The 23,936-nt window shown below is 37.4% G+C and overlaps 1 protein-coding gene across 1 annotated transcript in view; it reads left to right on the top strand.

Moving 5' to 3' along the window:
- LOC115216980 (proteasome activator complex subunit 4) overlaps window positions 1-22,206 on the top strand; it is a 121,576-nt gene extending 99,370 nt beyond the window's left edge. Inside the window, exons 35-46 of the mRNA XM_029786464.2 lie at window positions 694-858; window positions 3,914-4,018; window positions 6,510-6,601; window positions 8,286-8,417; window positions 9,894-10,039; window positions 11,627-11,755; window positions 13,667-13,743; window positions 15,012-15,293; window positions 16,939-17,013; window positions 18,441-18,641; window positions 19,434-19,594; window positions 20,350-22,206. Coding sequence (XP_029642324.1) covers window positions 694-858; window positions 3,914-4,018; window positions 6,510-6,601; window positions 8,286-8,417; window positions 9,894-10,039; window positions 11,627-11,755; window positions 13,667-13,743; window positions 15,012-15,293; window positions 16,939-17,013; window positions 18,441-18,641; window positions 19,434-19,568 — 1,539 coding nt within the window. The 3' untranslated portion in view covers window positions 19,569-19,594; window positions 20,350-22,206. The remainder of the gene's footprint in view (window positions 1-693; window positions 859-3,913; window positions 4,019-6,509; window positions 6,602-8,285; window positions 8,418-9,893; window positions 10,040-11,626; window positions 11,756-13,666; window positions 13,744-15,011; window positions 15,294-16,938; window positions 17,014-18,440; window positions 18,642-19,433; window positions 19,595-20,349) is intronic.
- Window positions 22,207-23,936: the final 1,730 nt, after the last annotated feature.

Raw genomic sequence — 23,936 nt, 5'->3', positions numbered from 1 at the left:
CTTTTTTATTCTTGCATGGGTCAGATGGAGTTTATTGCAGAACATTTTCTACAGTTGGATGCCCTTGCTATCACCTATCCTCACCCGTTTCCAAGCAAGGTAATCTATGCCCACAGCTAGAAATGACATATTTTTGCAAAATATTGGAAACGATTGGCACTGCTTGTATGCCAGTGACATTCATTTACACACACACACAAGTGTGTGTATATATATATAAATCTCTGATTCACCAGAAACAATAAATTACAGGACTCAATGCAAATGTAGGGTATTCTTTAATACATTATAACTGAAATAAAATATATTCAATTATAATGTGTGTGTGTGTGTGTGTATGAAAACACTCATTACACTCTGAGTGAGAGTGGTTGGCATTTGGAAGGGCATCCAGCCGTAGAAACCATGCCAAATCAGACTGAAGTCTGGTGTAGCCTTCCAGCCTTGCCAGCCCGTCAAACCGTCCAACCCATGCCAGCATGGACAACAGACGTTAAATGATGATGATGATAATGGTGTGTATGTTTGTATTTGTATCTGTCTGTGTGTATACATTTTTCTAATGGCCATCAATGTCATATATGTGTATGGTGTTTTTTTGTTTTTGTATATCTTTTGTAACTTAAAATCAATGTAAAGAAAAGTATTTGTAAAATTGTGTCATGCGGTTAATTTTATTTCCATCTTATTCAGGGTTTATTCAGAAATTTTGGTGATTCTTTCCTTGAGTTATTAAAACCAGAAATTGAGAAATTATTAGCCGAAACAAACCTTGTGACAAGAGAGAGCCACCACAGGTGTGCATTAGAAATTTTGGCTGGCATCATCCAAGGAATGAAACATTGGCCTTATGAAAAGGTAGTTTGCTTTTTGTTTTCTTTCATTTTCTGTTGTTTTTTTTTATATTATTATTGAGTGACAGAGCTGCACACGCCATCAAAGTGATGTTGGGGTACAAATATACAAAGCCCAGTATACTCATCATGACTACCCGTCTCATATGGGTATACCAGACACATGCATCACAACCATATGTGCATGACCTGGTGATCTCATATTAAAATAAACAGTGCATGACATTGCAGGTGAGGGACATGCGCAACTGGTTATGGTCAAACAACTGACTAGGAAATCTGGTATTGAGCAGAATATTTGCTGTAGCCCATCTTTTATACCAAGACAAAACAATGTACATAATAACACTCTCAATCAGTTAAGATTAGAAGCCACGAGAGCCATTGCCTGGTACTGCATTAGGGCATTATTATTATCTCTGTATATATAAAACTGAGAATGTCTGTATGTCTGTCTGTTTCCCTAAAACTTGAGAACTACACAACCAATTTCATTCAAATTTTACACATGCCTTACTTAGGGTCCATGTAGTGTCATGGGCAAAAAAAATGTTTAACTTCTTGTCTAGAGCAAGCCCACAGCAATATCATATCTTCTCCACTATTTCAGTATTACATGTTAAAAGTGAAACAAAAACATCTCTCTATTGTATGTATATGGATGCGTATATATATATATATATATATATATATATATATATGCAGCAACTACAAGAGCATTACACAATCCACAGAAAGATCAAACACATACACATATTCATATATTCATTTATATCTACAGAACAGACATAAAGCCCGACGTTTGGAAATATATAGTAATATATAAATATATAAACATCATATAAAAATATATTGTATGCCACATAAAAAGCACCATCCGAACGTGGCCGATGCCAGTGCCGCCTCGACTGGCTTCTGTGCCAGTGGCACGTAAAAAGCACCATCTGAATGTGGCCGATGCCAGTGCCGCCTCGACTGGCTTCTGTGCCAGTGGCACATAAAAAGCACCATCCGAACGTGGCCGATGCCAGTGCCGCCTCGACTGGCTTCTGTGCCGGTGGCACATAAAAAGCACCATCCGAACGTGGCCGATGCCAGCACTGCCTTGACTGGCTTCTGTGCCGGTGGCACGTTAAAAGCACCATCCAATCGTGGCCGATGCCAGACTCCCGTGGCACGTAAAAAGCATCCACTACACTCGCGGAGTGGTTGGCGTTAGGAAGGGCATCCAGCTGTAGAAACACTGCCAGATCAGACTGGAGCCTGGCGCAGCCCCTGCCTTCCCAGACCCCGGTCGAACCGTCCAACCCGTGCTAGTGTGGAAAACGGACGTTAAACGATGATGATGATAAGATCCACTCGACGTTCCATAAGAAATTTAGAAATAAAAATTGCAATAAAAGTCAGAGGTAATAATAACAATTGAATTAAATATAGTAAATATAGTAAGTAGTAATTACATATATTTTATTTTATTAAAATGGTAATTAAATCGTAATATAACAATTAAAAGAAAAAATAGCAATTAGTATAAAATGTATCAAGGACTTGAACTCGAATATGTGGCTTTGCATGAATGGGAGAAATTAAAAGATTAAAAATTTGAGTGCAGAGGTGAATTAGTCCAGATGGAGCTGTGCGCATGCCATTTACTATAGCTGCTAGATTGAATTATATGCTTATAAAGTAGCATTCAGTATCTATGAGAATTTTGGGGAGTACGTAATGTCTGGTCTTTCGCATGTAGCAGGTATGTAATTGTGCATTTGTTTCTGTGTACTATGTGTTGTGTGTAAAACGCATCCTGACGAGGAGAGTGTCAATTTTAAATATATATGTTTCATATTAATTGATGAACTTTTATGTATTTTTGTAAATTTGTATACTTATCTTCTATGTATTTTTCTCTGGAATTTTAATTCGTCTTTTTAATATGGCATTGTATGTTTTATTACCCCAAATTTTTAATTTAACAAATTTATACCAAACTATATAAATTTATACCGGGTCATAATGCTAGTTAATAATAATAATAATATGGCAAGCTGGCAGAATCATTAGCATGCTGGACAAAACGATCTTGCAGTATTTTGCCCATAGCTTCATTCTGAGTTCAAATTCCGCAAAGGTCAGCTTTGCCTTCCATCCTTTCAGGGTTGATGAAATAAGTACCAGTTATGCACTGGGGTCAATGTAATCAATTCATCCCCTCTCCCAAAATTTGAAATCATTATTATCATTATTAATATTATTATCATTAGTAGTAGTAGTAGCAGCAGTAACAGCAGAAATACTGCCCAGGTCAACTTTGACTTTCATCCTTTCACGCTTGATAAAGTCAAGAACCAGTGAAGGTTGGTGTAATCAACTTACCCACCTCCCCCGAAATTGCTGGCCTTGTGCCAAAATTTGAAACTATTATTATTATTATTATTATTATTATTCAGATTTTAATGTTGAACACCTGTTACATGTAGGACGGATCTGGCTATTGGGTGTCTCCATTGTCAAGACTGTCCCACTGCTTTTCTTTGATGAGGAAGGGCAGGCAGTTTTCATCTGTCTGGTTCTATGGTGACAGAGGCTGTTTAGTGGATGAGGCTGAAAAGAGTGGAGACAGACATTTGCCTCTCCAACCAAGACCTCAACATTTTTTTGAAATGCATTCAAACTTGCATTTGAAAAAGATGGTGACGGTTGAGAGGGGTGTGCAGCTATCTAATGAATGTGATGCGGATGGGCCTACTTTAAGCTGGTACCTGTTGGCTGAGAGAGAGGAGGAGCACTTACTTTGTGAGTATGGTGACTTGAAACATGTGGAGTTCCTTGGGTGCCCCTGGGTCATGTTTCTCCCCTTAAGGGGGGGAATTTTTTTGTAAATTATTGTTGATTTTTATTGTTGACCTGTTTCTATATATAAATCCCTGCTTTCTTTTTTATTGTCTTAAATGTTTTTACAGTCAATAAAGAAAGAATAATTTATTTTCATTGACTTTTTGTGTCTCAGCTGAAGACCAATGAAATATTTAAGTTCTGTGCTTTATCTCCTCTATTTTCAGATAATGAACTTCTGGGACTGGTCCATAAAGCTTCTCCGTAAAAGCTTGAACTCAATGATTGTTGAAACCGTAGAAGACTGGGGCAATTTCTTTAATCTAATCTGTGTAAGTTTCTGAGTTTTTCTTAATATATTCTTTCTCTATTATTTCATCCGTCAGACAACACAGATATCTTAATCATCTGTCATTAATCTGGGTAGTAACACTGCCTCTGGGGGAAGGTGCTGGTTGTTTAACCCTTTCGTTACTATATTTCTGACCAAAATACACCCCTCATGAGTTTCAATTAAATTCTAAAATAATCATGAATTTAGGCTTGTTTCATTAAATAACTGTAACTTTTTTACTTATCAACATATTAATGTGATATTTGGAACATAATTAAAGAAAGGGTTCTTAATCAATTCTATTGCATAACTTTTGTCTCAAAGTGACTTTAATTACAGGTAAATCCAGGTAAATTGAGCAAAAAGTAAAAATATTAAAATTTGTTTAAACATCACCATAGAAAATGAATCATCAGCTAATATTCAAATGGGTATGCAACAAAATTTTGATAAAGAAGAATTGTGCACATCACTAGATCATCAGTTGAATTTAATGCACAACAGGTGTACCATAAAGGTGGAATAAACTGAAATACTGGAATCCACCGCAAGTTTGACCGAACTAAAGAAATCGGTCAAAAAATAATATACGGCCCTGGTTATGGTATGGAAGTGATAAATTCCAGACCACATCGTTCCCTAGGCCATGCCGACTAACATTATTTTCCCTGTATAAAAACTAAATCCACCGCAGTACTCAGTATTTTGCTTCACAAATTTTCCGAACTTTGATCCCCCATTTTGTGTTTGTTTACATTCTGCGTAACAGTTTGTTTCCGCAGTGATCACTCCAAACAAGCATACTGAAAAAAATAAAGTCTAATGGTTTCGCTTCCTAAGAAAGACTATAGATAAACTATCTCCTCAGAAAAATTGCTAATAAAAACATTTTTAAAGTTTTTTACTTCATTCCAATGTAAAATCGTCTTTGCTGTCGCCATCGCCACTTTGTTTCTTCGGAATCGCTGATTTCGGTTAACAAATAAAAAAATATCCTATTCATTATTGTACACCACGTGCTTTAAGACCTCATTCATTCTTTTTCTCGATATCTCCCTATTTTCCGTTGAAAAAGCTTTAAATTTGGAATCAATGCTTGATAACATGAAACTCATATCCATTTTCAAAGTTGAAGAAAAGTCGATGCCGAAAAAAATGTGGAAAAAAATCTCCCAAAATTCACTGAGTTCAGATATCAGGTCAAGCAATGTCGGATACTATAAGCCAACTATTTACAAAGTGAAATCGCATGTTTTAACGAATGTACCAACGAGATTTGGGTTCAAATTTACATTTAAATAACAATAGGTTCTCTTGGCTGGGTACGGTTGGGTTGGTATTATGAACCAAAACATTTTTCGGCCAGGTACGGCCGGATTAGTAACAAAAGGGTTAAAGGGAATTGTGATTTTTCTTAGAAATGAAATATTTCAACCAGGTACAATACTTATTCAAAACATTAAAAAAATAATAATCTTTGAAAATTGGAATAGCAGGACAATGTTATGAATGAGGAGAACATGACTGATGATGTACTCATCACCATTGTCGTTTAATGTCTGCTTTCCATGCTGGCATGGGTTTGACGGTTTGAAGTGTGGTGAGCCAGAAGGCTGCATCAGGCTCCAATCTGATCTGGCAAAGTTTCTACAGCTGGATGCCCTTCCTAATGCCAACCACTCCGAGAGTGTAGTGGGTGTCTTTTATGTGCCACCAGCACGAGGGCTAGTCAGGCGGCACTGGCAATGACCACACTCAAAAGTTGTTTTTCATGTACCACCTGCACAGAAACCAGTCCAATGGTACTGGCAATGACCTCGCTCAAATGTTTTCATGTGCCAGTAAAGCGACACTGGCAACGATCACACTCAAATGGTGCTTTTAACGTTCCACTGTCACGAGTGCCAATCAGGCGGTACTTTCAACGGCCATATCAGTGATTTTGATTTCACTTACTTCAACAAGTCTTCACAAGCAAAGTTTTTTGTTAAATGAATGAAGGGTACTCATAAGTGGGCTGGTTATACACCACTGGCATAGGCCACGGGTTATGGTCTCACTTGGTTTGCTGGGTCTTCTAAGGTCCAATATAATGTTGTTATAGAAGTCCTTATGTTCTTCTGTAATTTCTTTAAAAATTTAACACAGAGGCACTAAATTGTGAAGCATGAAGAAGGAGGTGTATGCTGGATGGAGGAGTATAAGAAAATTGAGATTATAAATTGTTGCACAAAATTGGCTGTTGTTTGATTATAGTAGATGCCTTTTTCTCTTTTCTTTTTTTTTTTTTATTGATTGCAAATTCTGTGAAAAGGGAATTGGTAAAATATTTAGAGAAATGGAGCACTGTGCTATCAAAGTGGTTGTGAACCCTTGATTTAAAGGAGCCATTTCTATAGATGTGTGAAATTGTTTTTGTAAATTTTGTTGCCAGATTTATGTGAAATATCAACTTTGTAAAATATTTGTTCAATTTCTTTGAATTTCAGGAAAATCGTGATCCCAGAAAACTTTATCCAATATATGAATTACTAATGGAAAATCCAATTAATGGAGAAGGTGGTTCATTAGGAGATGCAAGGTGAGTTTACTGGTCAATGCTGTAGAATATCACATAGGTTATATATCACACTCTATGAATTATGCCTCCTCTAGGATCCAGTTGGAACTGAAAAAGAAACTGTCTTTTAACTCGAGCTAAGGAAGCACTGGCCATTGACACAACAGTTTGGCATTAATAGATTTAATTATTTCATAAATCTTTGGATCTGTAACATCTTTTCTACTAAATGCACAATGCCTGAAATTTTGGAGGAAGGGACTAGTTGATTACATCGACTCCAGTGTTTTACTGGTACTTAATTTATCGACCATGAAAGGATAAAAGGCAAAGTTGACCTTGGAAGAATTTGAACTCAGAACATAAAGACAGATGAGATGCTGCTGAGCATTTTTTCCCAGTGTGCTAATGATTCTGCCAGCTTGCCACTTTTGGATTTGTTATATGAATTCTTCCTGAGGCATCTCTTGCATTAAATATCTTGGATTTTCTGAATTCTAAGCAAAGTGTCTCTACACCTTGGTTGCCATATTTCTGTCGAAATACACTGCGTTCGTTGTTTCAATTGACTTTGAAAATCATGCAGAATTTATTAAAATTACTTTGTTATTTAATGACACTTGGAACATAAATTGAAATTAAATTTTGATGAAATCTTTAAATCCTGAAATTTGTATCTTAGAACCAAGGTGGCTCCACATGGATTGATATCAAAAGGGTTAAACACCACAGCTAAACTGTTTTTGTTTTTTATAAAACAAGTTCTTGGATCACATGCTCTGCTTGGAGATTAACTAAATTTTCCTTTATCTTCTTAAAAGATAAAAACCATCCACACCAAGTCCTAATCCTAAGGGTAATTTAGATTTCTGCTCCAATTTTTTTTTTTCAACTTGCTGTTTTTGAAAGAAAGATGATGTGTGTATGGCCTTTGTGGTCCCCATTAGACCAGTGAGGTTGGTGATGCCATTCCTGTTTTGCTTGAACCTTTGTAAGTGCAACATTCATAGTTTAAGGAAGTATACTGTTGTGGCAATGGAGAGTATCATTTCAAACTTAATTGCTAAGATCTTCCAGTAACTTAAAATACTGACTTCAACTTATGGAGGGTAAGTGTGGCCAAGTGGTTAAGATGATCACTTTGTACTCTCGAGGTTCAAGGTTCAGTCCTACTGTACATAGATCTGTATAAGCATCTTCTGCCCTAGTATCAGGTCAACCCAACCGTTGTGAGTGAAACTGGATGTAGAGAAGCTGTGTCAGTCTATTAGGTGGTTTTTGTATGTAATCTTGTGTGGTAGCCTTGATTCAATGCTTGGCTTATGACCACCATCACTTACAGCATCTGATCCTAGGACATCTCTAGTGGCGTCCACTCTGTTGCGAACACTCGCACCCTGTTTTGATTTGTAGCAGCAATAGTAGTTGTGATTTCCTTCTCTGACTGAGTTAGACAAAACAGGATTGATGGAATAACATACATGAAGATGTTAGATTATCACAATTGGACCTTCAGTTACTCCTTGGTCTTCAATCATCTCAGTCACTGTACTCAGATTGACTGATCAAACCAAAAAAAAACAAAAATGTGAATCCCAAAATATTCTAAGTGATTTTGTTTTCTTATTTCACTGAATTAATATTATTACTTCTACTTTCCACCTCTCTCTTTCTCTTTCTCACTTGTTTGCTTTTTATTGTTTAGTCGAATATACAGTTTGCAAAATGCCTTGATGTCTCAAGAATGGAGAGTATCAGAATTATTAGGGAAACTTTTGAATTATTTGGAAAATTTCCTTGATCATCCTTACAAGAATGTTCGAGATCGTATTGGCTGGTAAGTACTTATGTATTTTTATTTCTGTTTAAATCTCATTTTACAAGTTCTTTCTGCACCCTTTCCTCACTCTACATTTTCATTATTATCGTCTAATGTCCATGTTCCATGTTGGCATCATGGGTTGGGCAGTTTGACCGGATGGCCCCAAGGACTGCATCATACTTCAATGTCTGTTTTAGCATGGTTTCTCCAACTGGATGTCCTTCCAAATGTCAACCACTTTACAGCCTGGCCAGGGTGCTTTTCTCAAGCCACTGACACTATTGAAGTCACCATGCAGCTTAGAAGCCTGCAAAACCCTAAGGGAGAAGTTTCGTGCTAACAGATGAGGGTTATGGCATGGGAAAAGCGGGTAAAGCAGAACAAGTTCTTGTAGGAGAACCACATGGTTATTCACATTTAGGTGGGAATATCAAATGTATGTAATGCTGCAAATGAAATATTGAATATCACTCAAGTTTGATAACTTTATCAGCAAAGAAACTTATTGAAATCAAAGAAAATAAATGTAAATAAACCAAAATAAAGCCATTAAATTGAACCAAAAACTTTACGACAGATTATTGGCAAAGATTAGTTCTTATTAGCTTATCAGATTTATGCAATATCAAAGCAAGCTTAGACTGAAATTAAAATATTTAATCCTTCCTACATTAAATAGGTTAACGAGAAGTAATTGTGCAGCAAGGTGCATCAGTTTGTGTAGTCATGACTGTGTGGTTAAGTCCACTGTGCAACCAGGTTGTTTCAGGTTCAGTCCCACTACATGGTACCTTGGGCAAGTGTTATTAGCCTTCTAGAGTCTCAAGTTGACCAATGTCTTGTAAGTGAAATTTGGTAGAGGAGAAACGGTGCAGAGGTCTATCATAGTGTATACGTGTGTATGTTTATGTGTGTGTTTGTCTCCACGTCTTCACATTGACATTGCTCTCTCTCTCTCTCACACACACACACACACACACACGAGGTCTGGCAGCTTGGTATTTCATGTGAAGTTGTGAAATATAAAATACGTTACTTGAAAACAGGAATGAGTTGTCATCAGAGGAAGGAGCTATGACTGTAAAATCTAACCATAACAAAGTGAGTACAACCCTTGGCAGTAGGCAAAAAAAATCAGTTATAAGATGGTGAAATGACTTACATTATTGAGGCTTTTGATCCTGCTTCAATCTTGTTTGATCTTTTCAGCAAAAGGTGGACTTTGATGATCAGTTTATTACTTTTAGAATGCTGTTAACTATTTCTTGTGTATTTCCAAATGAATAAATGAAACTTAGAGTAAATTGGTCATAATGTATAAGTTATTATCTCAAGTAAATATAAATCAGAGTTTAGGGTGGTCTGTGCCAACAGTATTCATTTAGGAAGGTTTACAGTTATATGCTGTGGGTAGACATGAATAACAACATTTCAAGCAATGTTGCCATTCTTTGAAGATAAACTAAAAACCATTCTGTTTTCTTTTTACAGTGTTTTATGCTATATCTTTCTTTATGATTACAAAATGACACCAACTTGCAAGTCTTTCCTACCTCTCCGAAAATCGTTTGTTGAGAAGATATTAGCTCAGTTAGATCCTCTGAAGAATATATATGAAGACAGCAACTTTTTAAAAGGTATTTGAAAATTTTTCAATGAATTTTGTTATTCATAATGGTGTAATTGATATGAAACCAACCATTTCATCATGTGCAAAGTCTAGGGGAGGTATGAAAATATTTACCCAGATAAAAATTTAGGTGTTGGCCTCCTAAACTCCAAAGAGCTTTTAAAAGCTGGTGTTTGAGCTCTGGTTTTTATGATACCATATCAGTGAGAGAGAAATCTTTCCTTGATTAAGGTGCCAGTCTATCAAAGGTATGTTCTTAGATAGTCAGGAACCTACCCTTTGGTAGTGGAATGAGAGACAATACAGAGAAAAATATTGTAACCAGAAATGAATTTGAACTTACAACTAAGAAATCTCAGTATCTTATTAACCTGGCCAATATCCCATGAACAAGTACGAATGTAACCAAAGGTGGCCGAAGATCCATCAGTTTCTTTTAGTATTGCTCTACGAAACAATACAAAAACCACAACACTCCACAAACAGAAACAGCTCATGTGAAGCCTGCATAAATGTTAAATGCAAATAGTGAACTCCCACTGAATTCTGTAGAATGTCAGTAATTGTTAGGAGCTGATACATTTCTGACTTAGAAGAAGATGGCTGGACTTTGGGATGCAGTCTTAAACCATGTTATAGGTTGCTGGCAGTATTAGTTCAACTGTGCTTGCTTACGGATCAAATGTCAGTCTGCCCCAGGGCCATAAGTAAGTATTCTGTTCTGCTCTTATTATTCTTTTGTATGACTTAGATTACCACAAGCTTGACTGTTCTGCCTCTGAGACTAGCAGAGGTGAAGGGGTGCAGGTGGGGCAAGTGACCCATCCCCCACAACTCGGGGAGTTATCTTCACACTAAGTCCAAATGCTTCCAAATAGCTAGACTCTGCCAATGACTCTCAAAGACCAGTTGGTGATGTGAAACCAGGCAACAGATTAAGTCACGCACACAAGTCAAAATTATTTATTATCAATCTCTTTTAGGAATCTGATTCTATGTTGGTCACAGAAAAGTTCTTTGCACATCTCTGGCCATTACTTCATTCTTTTTAGTTTTGTTTCTTTTTCCATCTACCGTTATTTATTATTGCGGTAGTGGTGGCGGCAGTGGCAACAGCAGCGAGCAGGCAGAATCGTTAGCGAGCCAGGTGAAATGCTTAGTGGCAGAAACATTAGCAGGCTGGTCGAAATGCTTTGTGGTATTTCGTCTGCCACTGCGTTCTGAGTTCAAATTCCGCCGATGTCGACTTTACCTTTCATCCTTTCGGGGTCAATAAATTAAGTACCAGTGACGCACTGGGGTCGATGTAATCGACTTAATTCGTTTGTCTGTACTTGTTTGTCCCCTCTATGTTTGGCTCCTTATGGGCAATAAAGAAACAGGTATTTCACCTGTCATTACTTTGTGAGTTCAAATTCCACCGAGGTCGACTTTGCCTTTCATTCTTTTGGGGTCAATTAAATAAGTACCAGTTACGCTCTGGGGTCAATGTAATCAACTTAATCCCCACCTCCAGGCTGCCCTTATGGCAAAAATTTGAAATCATTATCATTGGTGTTGTTCAACTTTCTCTTCAATGTAATTACCATTTCAGGTGAAGATGGCATGTCATTACCTCCCAATGGCTACACATCAACTACGAAGTGTATTTCTTCAGTAAACCAGTACAGTGGTGGAGAAGAGTCGGAAGAGAAGAACACTTTAATTCGAATCTGTAAAACTAGTAAGTGGTCAATGTTATCCTCGGTCAGTCTCGTCACTTTGTGTTGTACTTAATTTCGAGGACTGGCTTTTGTTGTGTCTCAGTCTTTACCATTAAAATCAGCGAAATTTGATCTCATATTAAAAAAGAAGGACCATATATATGTTGTTGTTATAGCAACACCTGTTCAAATCAGGTGTATCCTGCTTTCTTGTGATTACTTGATCCCAATTTAAGTTTGGTTGTGGATTAGAAGAAATTGTTACTGTCAAAGGAAATGCCTTGTGGTATTGGTTCCTGCTATTTGTCTTTAGAGTTTCAAACCAGCTGAGATCAATGCTACCTTTCATTCCACAGGAAGTGGAGGGGGGTGGGCTGATAAAATATAGTATTACTCAAGGGGTGGCAAGGAGCTTGCTTCCCAACCACATGGTTCCGGATTCAGTCCCACTGTGTGGCACCTTGGGCAAGTGTCTTCTGCTATACCCTCAGCCCTGGATTTGGTAGGTGGAAACTGAAAGAAGCCCATTGTGTGTGTGTGTGTATATATATATATATGAATATGTCCCCCCACAATTACATGACAACCAATGTCCCTGTAACTTAGTAGTTTGGCAAAATAGACTGCTAGGATAAGTACCAGTCTTACAAAGAATAAGTCCTGGGGTCGATTTCTTCAACTAAAGGCAGTGCTCCAGCATGGCTGCAGTGAAATGACTGAAACAAATAAAAGAATACTGGAGTCAGTTCAGTCAAACTAACCCATCCCTCCCAATTTCTGGCTGTGTGCCTGTATCACAAATATATTTGTACTCAAGAAAACCCATCCTCCACAGCAGAAGAGTTAAGGCCACTCTTCCTGGTGAAGAGGATTGGTCTGCAAGAGTCCTGCACCGGTACCACATAAAAAGCACTTGTGTTGCTGCCATGTAAAAGCACTTGTGCTGGTGTCACGTTAAAAGCACCCACTACACTGTCAGAGTGGTAGGCATTAGGAAGGGCATCCATCTGTAGAAACAGACGGGAACCTGGTGCAGCTCGGACCCATGCCAACATGGACAATAGACAATAGAAAGGAGGAGGAGGCTTTTATCATTTATGATGTCGGTGCAGGTGTGGCTGTGTGGTTCAGAAGCTTGTGGAGGTTGTTTTGCAACAACATGGTGCTGTGTTGAAACCTAATGCCTGACACTTTGAGCAAGTTTCTTCAGCTATAGCACCAGGCTGTCCAAAGCTTTGTCAGTGGATTTGTTAGACAGAAACTGAAAAAAGCCAGTTGTGTGTGCCTGTGAGTGTATGTACATCTTCTCAATCACAGCATATCTCCAAAGGTCTCGGGCTCTTGTCATTGCCTCTGTGAGGCCCAATGTTCGAAGGTCATGCTTTAAATTAAATCCTACAATCTTAAAAGGAAAGCCACGTGAGGTTTTAGATGCACTGTTTTTGAAGACAGGATGATCAAGGCTGGAATGTCTTTGGTCTTGGGTCCTTTTGATCAGGATTAACCTGGGGTTAAACACCACCACTACTATTACTACGAAAAACTGTTAGTAGCAAGTAATTGGGCAGTAATAACAAGTTGTTATTGCTTAACCCCAGGTCAGTCCTCATTGAGCAAACATGATGAAAGATATTCCAGCCTTGACTATCCTACTGGTGGCAGGAAAGAAGGGACGGTAAGTCTATTACCCTTATAAAGTGTATGCAAATTTATGCACACACACACACTCCCCATCCCCAACGGCATCCATCAAGAATCACATCCATGGAGCCCTTTTTTAAGACCATAGGATATGGTTTGAGGGTGTCTTGGCTTCTATTTTGAGCAGGTTTCGTGATTGCATCTTGTATAAACTGACTATAAATTAATAATGGGAAATTAATAGCAAAGGTAAACTATGTTTGTAAATAAATTGTTTGTTTTAATTACAGTTCTGAAATGGTTTGTGTTGACTTTCAACTCTATGTTAAATAATGTCACGGAAGAACTGTTTGGATTTCTGCCAATAGTAAGTATATTTAGTTTTGCTTCTGCTGTGAGACACTTCCAGGCAGACACACGTGTTCGTATTTTCATATTCACGTATTGTGTGTATGTTATTGGGTGTCAAGGCTATTCCATACCATGGTTTCATGGCAGTTACCTAGGCTATAGGGGGATGCTTATCAATGGCTGCATATTTTTCTATGTAAACTCATAAACATGCAAGTATACGTGTGTGTGTGTGTGTGTGTGTGTGTGTGTGCACATACATACACACACACATGATGACCTGTCTTTGTTTTTAATATGTCTAGTTGTTCAATCAAGTGGATATCTTATTCAGTTTGCATGCAAAGTGACTCAGTATTCCACAGACATATGAATCCTTAATCTAATTCAAGTAGAATCAACATGACACAAGATGACAGTGCTGGTCTGCTTTGAATTAAGGGACATGTTGTCTTCTACATAGGCTTCTGCACAGTTTCCTTTTATCCAAATTTACTTACAAGGCTAGGGTTGACCCAAAACGCCATGCACTGGTGTGTGTGTGTGTGCATGTCTGTTTATATCAGGCTCCAAGATTGTTGGGAAGGAGGACGGGGTCCTCAAACCACAGGTTTGGTCTCAATGCTTGCAACAGTGGACTCCCCTAAAGGCCTCTAAATACCAGGTGGTGGTGGCAATAAAGAGGGTCTACTACCCTTATAGGTGTATGCAAATCTGTAAATACACACACACACATACATGATAATAAAGTAGTGAGATCCAGAATGCTCCGTGGTCCAGGCAGGTTGTTAGCCTCAAGCGTAGACACGGCTTCTCTAGATCACACAAAACAGATAAAATACTTGATCGGTGTATGTCATTCACTTCGTCCCATATCAAATTAGAGATACCAGTAAGATGACCATCACTATTCCAACTCCAAGATATAGGAACAAAAATTACGCACACACACACACACACTCTCTCTCTCTCTCTCTCTCTCTCTGAATGGAAATGTTCAAATTGCAAGGATGATTTCAGCTAATTGAAGACAACCACTGCCTTTAAGGAGTGTTCAAATCTTTATTAAAAAATGCTATGAATAGCTTCTACAGTATCAAGATTTTTGTAAGATTATGGGAATGTATTTTAGGAATGGAATTTGTCCTGGTCACCAAGTGGTGAAAGCATTGCACCAAAAAGTTCATCTGATGGTGTGTTTATTTGATATCTTTCCATCATTCTAGATTTTGTTCTTTTATGTGACATTTTCATAATTTATATCTGTAAGAAAATGCTTTCCAGTTTTGCAGCCTTGTTAGCCAAGTTCAGGAGGAAGAACTTCAAAAAGAATGTCTGCATGCTTTGGCCAATCTTGCCCAGGCCACCATAGCGCCGTCTGTCATTTCTGTTGCTATGGAGAAAATAGGTGAAGTTGCAACACTACCCTCGTGGCATGCCAAAACTGCAGTCCTTAGTTTCCTGCAAGCTTTAATCTTCAACAATTTTTTCACCATGCATCAACCTGAATATGTACAACAAGTCCAGGAGTTTATAATGACACTTATCTGCAATGAAAGATTAGAGGTAAACAGTTTTCTATTTTGTTCTCTTCATTTTCATTTCTTAGAAATACCAAATTGGAAATTCTTCCATGTATGACGCTTAGCAAACAAATAAAGAAGAAATTCCAGGTGTTGCTTGTTTCCAGTTCTCACTATCAGCACATCAGGGTTGTTCATTGTTTCATAGACTGGGAGATTATTACCTTTCTTGGAAATGGATGAGGGATTGGCATTGAGAAGGGTTTTTAAGTGGAGAAAACTCTGCTCCAGTATACTTTTGTCTAACCCATGCAATCATGGGGTGAAGGGCGTTATCAGCAAACCACAAGGTCATGTCAAGCTCCAGTGTGAGCTTTGGTACCATTTGTATGGCTGGATGTCCTTCCTGATGCCAACCACTTTACAGAGTTGACTGGGTGCTTTTTTTTTCTTGCTATTAGCCCGTGTAAGATTGCTAAGTAACTTGCAGGATAGAAAAAGAAAGGGGAAAAGGAAAATGCTCTCCCTACTAAGTTGGAAGTATATGAGAGGAGAAGGTGGCACCGACAGTTGTTGAAAAGTTAAATTAAGATAGCAGTCCAAGCAGAGAGCTCTTGGTAAAGAGGAGATACATGGCTACCCCTTATTTCATAGAAGGGTAAGTGGTGATGGTGTGCCAGAGCAAATCTTCAGGAAGGGGAGAGAGTGAGGTGAAGGGAGTAAGTGATGGTTAAAGATGAGGGTGTGGTGGATGTTAGTGAGTGATGAACAAGGGTGGAAGTACAATTAAGAGCAGGGTAAAGTGAGAGACATGGGAGTAATTCAGAAAGAAGAATAGCTCAAAAAGTTGTGGGGTGATTGAGGAGAAAACATAAAACCGACACACACTGTCAGTGACCCATTCGAAATGTGATTCTTTAATTCCTGTTCAATCTAACCCTATGCAGTAGAATTCACCTGCCGGCTACACTGATAAATGTCTTTAGAAACCAGAAATGGCTTGGTTAGGTCCAGCTTCATTATGTTTATATGAGAAATAAAGCTTCTCTTGGGTTGGATGCTATCCATTGCCAGAGGATATTGTACAGGTTTTTGAAGCATGTCAAGTCTGCAGTGGGTTTAGGCTTCAGAGCTTTGAGCTGGTCGGCCAATACCATATTCACTAAATCAGTCAAAGGTGTTTGCATTTTATGAGTGGCTTGTTCACAGTCCAAGTATTTTTGAAACCACCGCATCATCAACATTTTTACTACAACTGCTTTTACCAAGCTAGCATGAGTCTTATTGAGACTGTATTCTATGGCCTGATGCCCTTCATTTTGTCAATCCTTGTCTATTTTTTAAATAAAGTTATTCCACATGGTGAAGCTGCTGAGCTACAGGGCATACATGGTGCCAGTGTGAAGACAAATGATAACACACACACACAAAGCATGTGATGGGCTTCAGTACAGTTTTTGTCTACCAGTTCCACTCCCAAGTCATCAATCAGCTTGCAGCTATAATAGAAACCACTTGTCTAATGGAACCCAAAACCTCATGCTTATAGAATGAACCTCATTACAACACAGCAATGTTTCTCTTTTGAAAGTTTTTGTCAATGGAACGGTTATGGCCTAAACTCATTTTGTCTAAAAGTGTTGAGTAGCTCTGAGATCTACAAAATGTTTTCTCCTTTCTTCTTTTAGGTCCGAGAGACAGCATCAGAGACACTGAGTGGTTTGCTTCACTGTGGTTTCCTAAAAATTGATGACAATCTTTTAGTAAGTAATATTTGATAATTAACTGTAAAATTTCCATAATGACAAAATGGCACAAATGAAGGATTAGGAAGGGCATCCAGCTGTAGAAACTTTGCCAGATCAGATTGAAGCCTGGTGCAGCCTTCTGGCTCACCAGTCCTCAGTCAAACCGTCCAACCCATGCCAGCATGGAAAGCGGATGTTAAACGACAACGATGAAGGACAAAGATTAAACTATCCGTAGAAAATTGATTTCTAGGATTTTCTGTAGATTTGTGTTGTTGACTAGAAAATCTTGGTCATCGGCAGAAGAAACAATGGTAACTAAATGCTTTGAAGGGGTCAAGCTATATCTTCAAGCAGTAATTCATTTCCTCGCAATTTGCAGTGTCCTGAAATTGTGAGTTGGCAGAATTCTTAATGCACTAGACAAAATGTCTAGAGGCATTCCATCCATCTTTACATTCTGTGCTCAAATTCTGGTGAAGTCAACTTAGCCTTTTGTCCTTTACAAGGTCAATATGTACCAGGCATGATGTGCTGCCGATGATGTAATCAACACTAGCCCCCTCCTGCAAGATTTCAGGCCTTGTGCCTTTTGTAGATAGGATTATTATTATCATCATTATTGTTACAAGAGAATTGGCAAAAAGAATATTCTCTGCAGCATTTCTTTTGGCTCTTTATTCTGAGTTCAAATTCTGCTGAGGTGGACTTTGTCTTTCATCCTTTCAAGGTTGATGATAAAATAAGTCTCAGCTGAGCATCAGTATCATTGACTGACCCCGTCTCCACAAGATTGCTAGCCTTGTGCCCAAAACTTGAGGCCATAAGGCAGCAAAAGCTGGCAGAATCGATGTCAAAATACTTTGCAGCATTCCTTCAGATTCATGCAGGGTTGATAAAATAAGTCCCAGTCAGGGGCTGGGGTTGATGTAATCCCCTCAAAATTGCTAGCTTTGTATCAAAATGAGAAAGAAATTATTGAACCAGCCAGGATCCCTGGTCTGGTGGTACGTAAAAAGCACTATCCGACTCGTGGCCGATGCCAGCACCGCCTCGACTGGCTTCTGTGCCGGTGGCACATAAAATGCACCAATCCGACCGTGGCCGTTGCCAGCCTCGCCTGGCACCTGTGCAGGTGGCACGTAAAAAGCACCCACTACACTCACGGAGTGGTTGGTGTTAGGAAGGGCATCCAGCTGTAGAAACATTGCCAGATAAGACTGGAGCCTGGTGCAGCCTTCTGGCTTCCCAGATCCCCGGTCGAACCGTCCAACCCATGCTAGCATGGAGAACGGACGTTAAACGATGGTGTTGTATAGTGTTACCTCACCAGTTCTATGCTAAATTTTTGTTACACTCATAAATCTATCCAGAATTGATTTCATTTAAATCCTTTGCTTCTTTTATTTTATTTAATTAATTTTCTTCTTAAACTCTTTCAGTCTCGGTTTGAAAAGCTTAGCTCTACCAAATTGAAAACAGCAGGTACAGATGGGGTCAGCTTACAGCTCTTGGTTCAGCGTCATGCAGGTGTGTTGGGCATCTGTGCATGTATTCAAGCCTATCCGTATGAGGTACCGCAGTTTGTTCCTCAACTTCTTGTGGATATCAGCACACATGTCAATGACATTCAGCCCATACAGGTGAGGAAATAATCAATTATTGCTACATGTAGTAGGGTTTTTTGTCTTTAGTACATATTGGAATCATTTCCACCAGTATTTTAATCTCTACTTTTGTACCAGTTGAATGAAATTCATTGAAGCAAATCTTCAGTGCCCAGATACTCTATTTGTCCTCAATACCTTACTTGTTTCCAAAAAAGGTAACACTGACACTTCTCCATTGAATAATGAACAGCACAGTGGCCGGACATGTTTTCATACAAGATTGCAAATGAATGACTTTGCTTTTTTGTTTTGATGGGGATATTGAATAATGATCACACACACCATAGTCATATTTTTCAGGATCCATCTATGAAATCCTCTGACATAGCTTTGGTCAGTCCAGAGCTGATATCCCTGAATTGCTTCTTGGTGGGATTGAGCCCAGAACCATGCAGTTGCAAAGCAAAAGTCTTAACTACACAGCCATAACCGTATCACCAGTGCTAGGGCCGGTGGTATGTAAAAAGCATCATACTAGCATGGTTGATGCTAGTGCCGCCTGACTGGATCTCATGCCGGTGGCACATAAAAACCATCCACTACACTCTCAGAGTGGTTGGCATTAGGAAGGGCATCCAGCTGTGGAAACCTTACCAGATTAGACAGGAGCCTTGTGCAGCCAGTCCTCAGTCAAACTGTCCAACCCATGCCAGCATGGAAAATGGACGTTAAACGATGATGATGTCATGTTGCCAAATTAACAGTAAAATAAACTCTTAACTGGAAACCCAACTGAAAGCCGTAATAATCTGTTTTTCTTTCTAGCTGACTGTAAAGAAAGCTTTGTCCAACTTCCGGCGTACACATCATGACAACTGGCATGACCATAAACAGAAATTTACTGATGATCAGTTACTTGTCCTCACAGACTTATTAGTTTCACCAAATTACTATGCTTGAAACAGTGCCATTAAATAATGACAATGGTAAATACTGTTTTTTTTTTTCTTTTCCTCTTTATCAAACCTTCAACATGATTTTAATATCTATCAATGTAGATTTTCTTTGTTGTTTAGTTAAGCTGTACATTTCATTAACTCACTTAAGCCTTTAGCATTCAGATTGCTTAATCAAATCTAATATTTATTCACCTTGTTTTGGATCGGTCCTGCTTTTGATGATGAGATCGTTTGTTCTTGAAATGGCATTGTAGGGTGTGCTGCCCTCCTCTAATAAAACACCGGAAGTCAAAAAACAAGAAACTGACATAATTGCAAAAAGACAAAAAAAAAAAAACTGAAAAAGTTATAGCCATTTGGAAGTTTGCAGCAATTCTATTAACTTTGAGGTTGTGAGGCATGATCAAGAAATTCAAATAGCCATTCTCTGACAACATAGTAAGTCAGCTTGCTGTGTGTGTGTGTGTGAGGCCAGACCTGGCCAGTTGAATCTCAAAGCAAGTAGAATACTTGGGCCTAGCTTGGCTGGTTTAAATGTTAGAGTTAATGAAGAGACACATTTTAACAGTTATGAATTTTAGACAATCATAGCTCCAACAAATTTCTCATTGGTTGTGGAGCACTGTCAGTGAATAAATGGCTTGTTTAGGTAAATGAAGAAGTGACTTGTGAGGTTTATGTGCATCTAGTATATATGTTGTGTGTTTGCTTGTTTGTCTTAGTCGTTTATTCATTAAGGATAATGAGAAAAGCTACATTTTTTCTTTCTTTTCATTTTTCAGATTAAGAGAAAATGTTTTTTTTTTTCCATCTGGCTCCAATTGTTTAGTGAAATCCCTAAGTCCTTGGAAATTGGAGAAGTTTTTTTTTTCTTTTTTCGGGTGTATATGTATATAATATATACTTTTAAATTTATTAAATATACAATTTAGATCTTGATTTTAAAATTACTTTGAAAAAAGTCTATAAACACTTAGAAAATACAACAAATTACAAAATTTGGGAGAAACATGTTATATATAATATAGACACACACACACACACACCGTGAACAACAAATGCATGAACATGGCTTCAATTTTTTTTTTTTTTAGCCCCTAATTGCTATTCAAGACGTAATTCCTGCCATAAACAAAAATAAATTTCGATTTATTTTCTCAGTCTAGGACTTTGTATGGCATTTTCCTCTCTTCTCTAACTACTTAAGTGAGATCCCTTCTCTGCTTCACTTTGCTCTCACTTGCGATCTTTTAAAGCAGTTGTGACAGACTGCTTACATGTCTTTCATCTCGATTCTATTAGAAATCTCCTCAAGTCCTTATTGTTAAGGGCAAACCCAACCTTATTTTTACTGTTATTACATCATCTCAGGTTAATCAGTTTTAATTAACCCAATTTAATCCTATTTGTGCTGTCCTGATCCCACCCACCTGTAAATATTTTAAAAAATCTCCACATGTCACTTGGTCCCTGAATGGTGGAAAAAAGAATGTAATTTTATTTATTTTACACTATAAGTTAAAATATTTGATTTTTTTCTTTTTGTTTTATATCAATAATTATTTTTTAATTTAACACAACTATTTTATAAATTATCAGACATCTTCAGGTGAAGGAGGGGAAAAAAAAGTTATTTAAAATGAAAAGAAATTTTTTTTTTTTCTTCCTTTCAACATCTGAAATATAAGCAGAGATATTTTAGGTTCTATATTCCTGTTTCTAATTCTAGTTTTAAACCTTTTTTTTTTATTATCTCCATATTTTTTTCTATTATCTATTGTTACTGTTTCCATGTATAAGGATGTTTATATCATGGCTGTTGCACCTTAATATGAAAAGGGAATACAACAAAATTAAGTTCCGGCAAGTTCCTTCTCCGCATGTCCAGCAAATGTGATAACCACATCACTACGGTGTTTAGATATATTTCTAATTTAAGGCAGAATTTTAATTCGTTATGTAAAAGTTTAGTCATTTTTGAAAATAAAATTAAAATAAAAGCTTTAAAATAAAACCTGATTAAATTACCCCCCATCCCTTCCCCCTTGTTTAAAATATTGTTTCACACTCGTTATTCAAAGCTCTGAATTTGCAATTAATCTTTAAACATGAATCAAGAAGTTTTACTGAAGAAATCAATGAAAAATTAAGTTTTCACAATGGCTTTCATTTTTGAAGTCAGTTCTGTATTTTTGTTTTTTATAACTTCTATGGAGCAAGAACTGCACCATTGTTGGATAAATCTTGTTTGTCCAAGAAGACGAGTGATATAAGCTAAATTATGTTCGTTTAAAAGAAACTAGAAAACTACAAAACCTAGATTTATTGCTACAGGTCAGCTTATGTCGTCTGATTTTCTCTGTATTTTTGCTTTGTTACTAACAAACTATTTATGATATCTTCCTTTTGGTTCTTCTAAGATGAGTACCTTCATGGCATACCACACAAACCACCCCAGTGTTGAGGTATTGGAAGGGTTTCCCATTGATCTTAGTTGTTAATGGTTTTCACTAAAATAACAGGAATGTTGAAACTAAAATATCTTTGGACTCTGAAAAAGAAACTGAATTTGGGTTCTTTACTCAGGAAGAGAATCTCTCTTAAGGAATGTAATAACTTGTGAATAAAAGAATGAAAAAGAAATTTTTTTTAAAAAAGAAACAAATCAATTTGACTTGTTTTTAAAAGTATTTTTGATTGGTTTTTGTCTTGAGGCAGCAGCAGTGTCTGTAGTCTTCACAGGTACTCTGAGACCATTGAGAATGCTCTTTGAATACTTTGCAAGTTGATAAATTCAGCAAAGAGGAGACGGGAATAATTCCAAAGGGGCTAGGACAAAAGACTAGGTGTAGTGGTTAGGTTTAGTTGCAATATAGATGATGAATGGCTGAAGCAAGTGATTCAGGAGTGGCTGAATTCAAGTGAGAAGTGGTAATATATGAAGAGGAGTGGATATTGTTGGAAGTAAGAGCATATAGCTTGTTGATGTATGAGAGGACGAGAAATGGAACCATGTGGCACACCAGAATTAATAGAATGGCTCAGAGAGAGTTCCTTCAGTACATACCTTTACAAGAAACTGACAAGATTCAGAAGTTGCCAGCTTTACAAATTCAGCAATGCCAGACAGAATCAAATACTTGCAATGCCAAATGCAACAACAGTGGGGGTTTTTTTAATAAAATTTCTCAAGAATTAAGGCTCATGAGAGTACATCTGCAGTAGATTTTGGTCTTTTAAAGGAAGGTTTAATGTAATTGGACAAGTTGATTAATGAGTTTTCAACAGCTTTGAGATACTGGAAGCCAGTGTGATAGGATGTTAATAAGTGTTATATTGTGAAAGGACAATATTCAGGGAGGTACATTTCCAAAGATCAAAATGTATAACTAGAAAGAAAGATTGCAGAATTTTGATGGCAGTCGAAGAGACATTGCCAGCGTTGGTGCTGTGAAAGGCCAGCAGATGCTTTCACACTGAGTATGTATACATAGATGTGAACTTATTGTGAGGTGGAAAGATATTTGGTTCTGGATGAAATTTCATACATGCGGTGATGGATGCAAAGAAGACAGGAAAATGTGGAAGTTTTATCTCTTGGAGGAAGGGGCAGAGTTTACAGAAATAACATGGTTAAGCAATTGATGGAAAGAAGATTATACAAAGCTGGTAAAGTGTTGTTTGGCTGATTTGAGAAATGGTTTGGATATCATCAACCTGGTACTTCATTATATCAACGCTAAAAAGCAGAAGTGACAATGGAGGGATATATATTGAGCTACACTAATATGTGAATCCACCTCTGATACGTGGCACTTGATCAACAAGGGAGTTCGACACTGCTACCCGCATCTGCGTCTCCTGTCGTAAGGTAGGTTCATCCGGGACTCCCGACCAGAAGAGATCCAGTTTAGTTTTAAAGAAACCCACATCCACACCATGTAAGTCTCTCAGGCATTTACATATATATACATACATTTATATATATGTATATATACATACATAAATGTATATATTCATATATATACATACATGTGTATGTATATATACATATACATGTGTATGTATATATACATGTGTATGTATATATACATATACATGTGTATGTATATATACATGTGTATGTATATATACATATACATGTGTATGTATATATACATATACATGTGTATGTATATATACATATACATATGTATATATACATATGTATATATACATATACATGTGTATGTATATACACATATACATGTGTATATATATACACATATGTATGTATATATGTATATATACACATATGTATGTATATATGTATATATACACATATGTATGTATATATGTATATATACACATATGTATGTATATATGTATA

Source organism: Octopus sinensis, linkage group LG11 (assembly GCF_006345805.1).
Source record: "Octopus sinensis linkage group LG11, ASM634580v1, whole genome shotgun sequence".
In the NCBI taxonomy this organism is placed as follows: Eukaryota; Metazoa; Mollusca; class Cephalopoda; order Octopoda; family Octopodidae; genus Octopus; species Octopus sinensis.
Note: the sequence above shows the minus strand (reverse complement) of the source record. Positions and strands in the feature narration are given on the sequence as shown.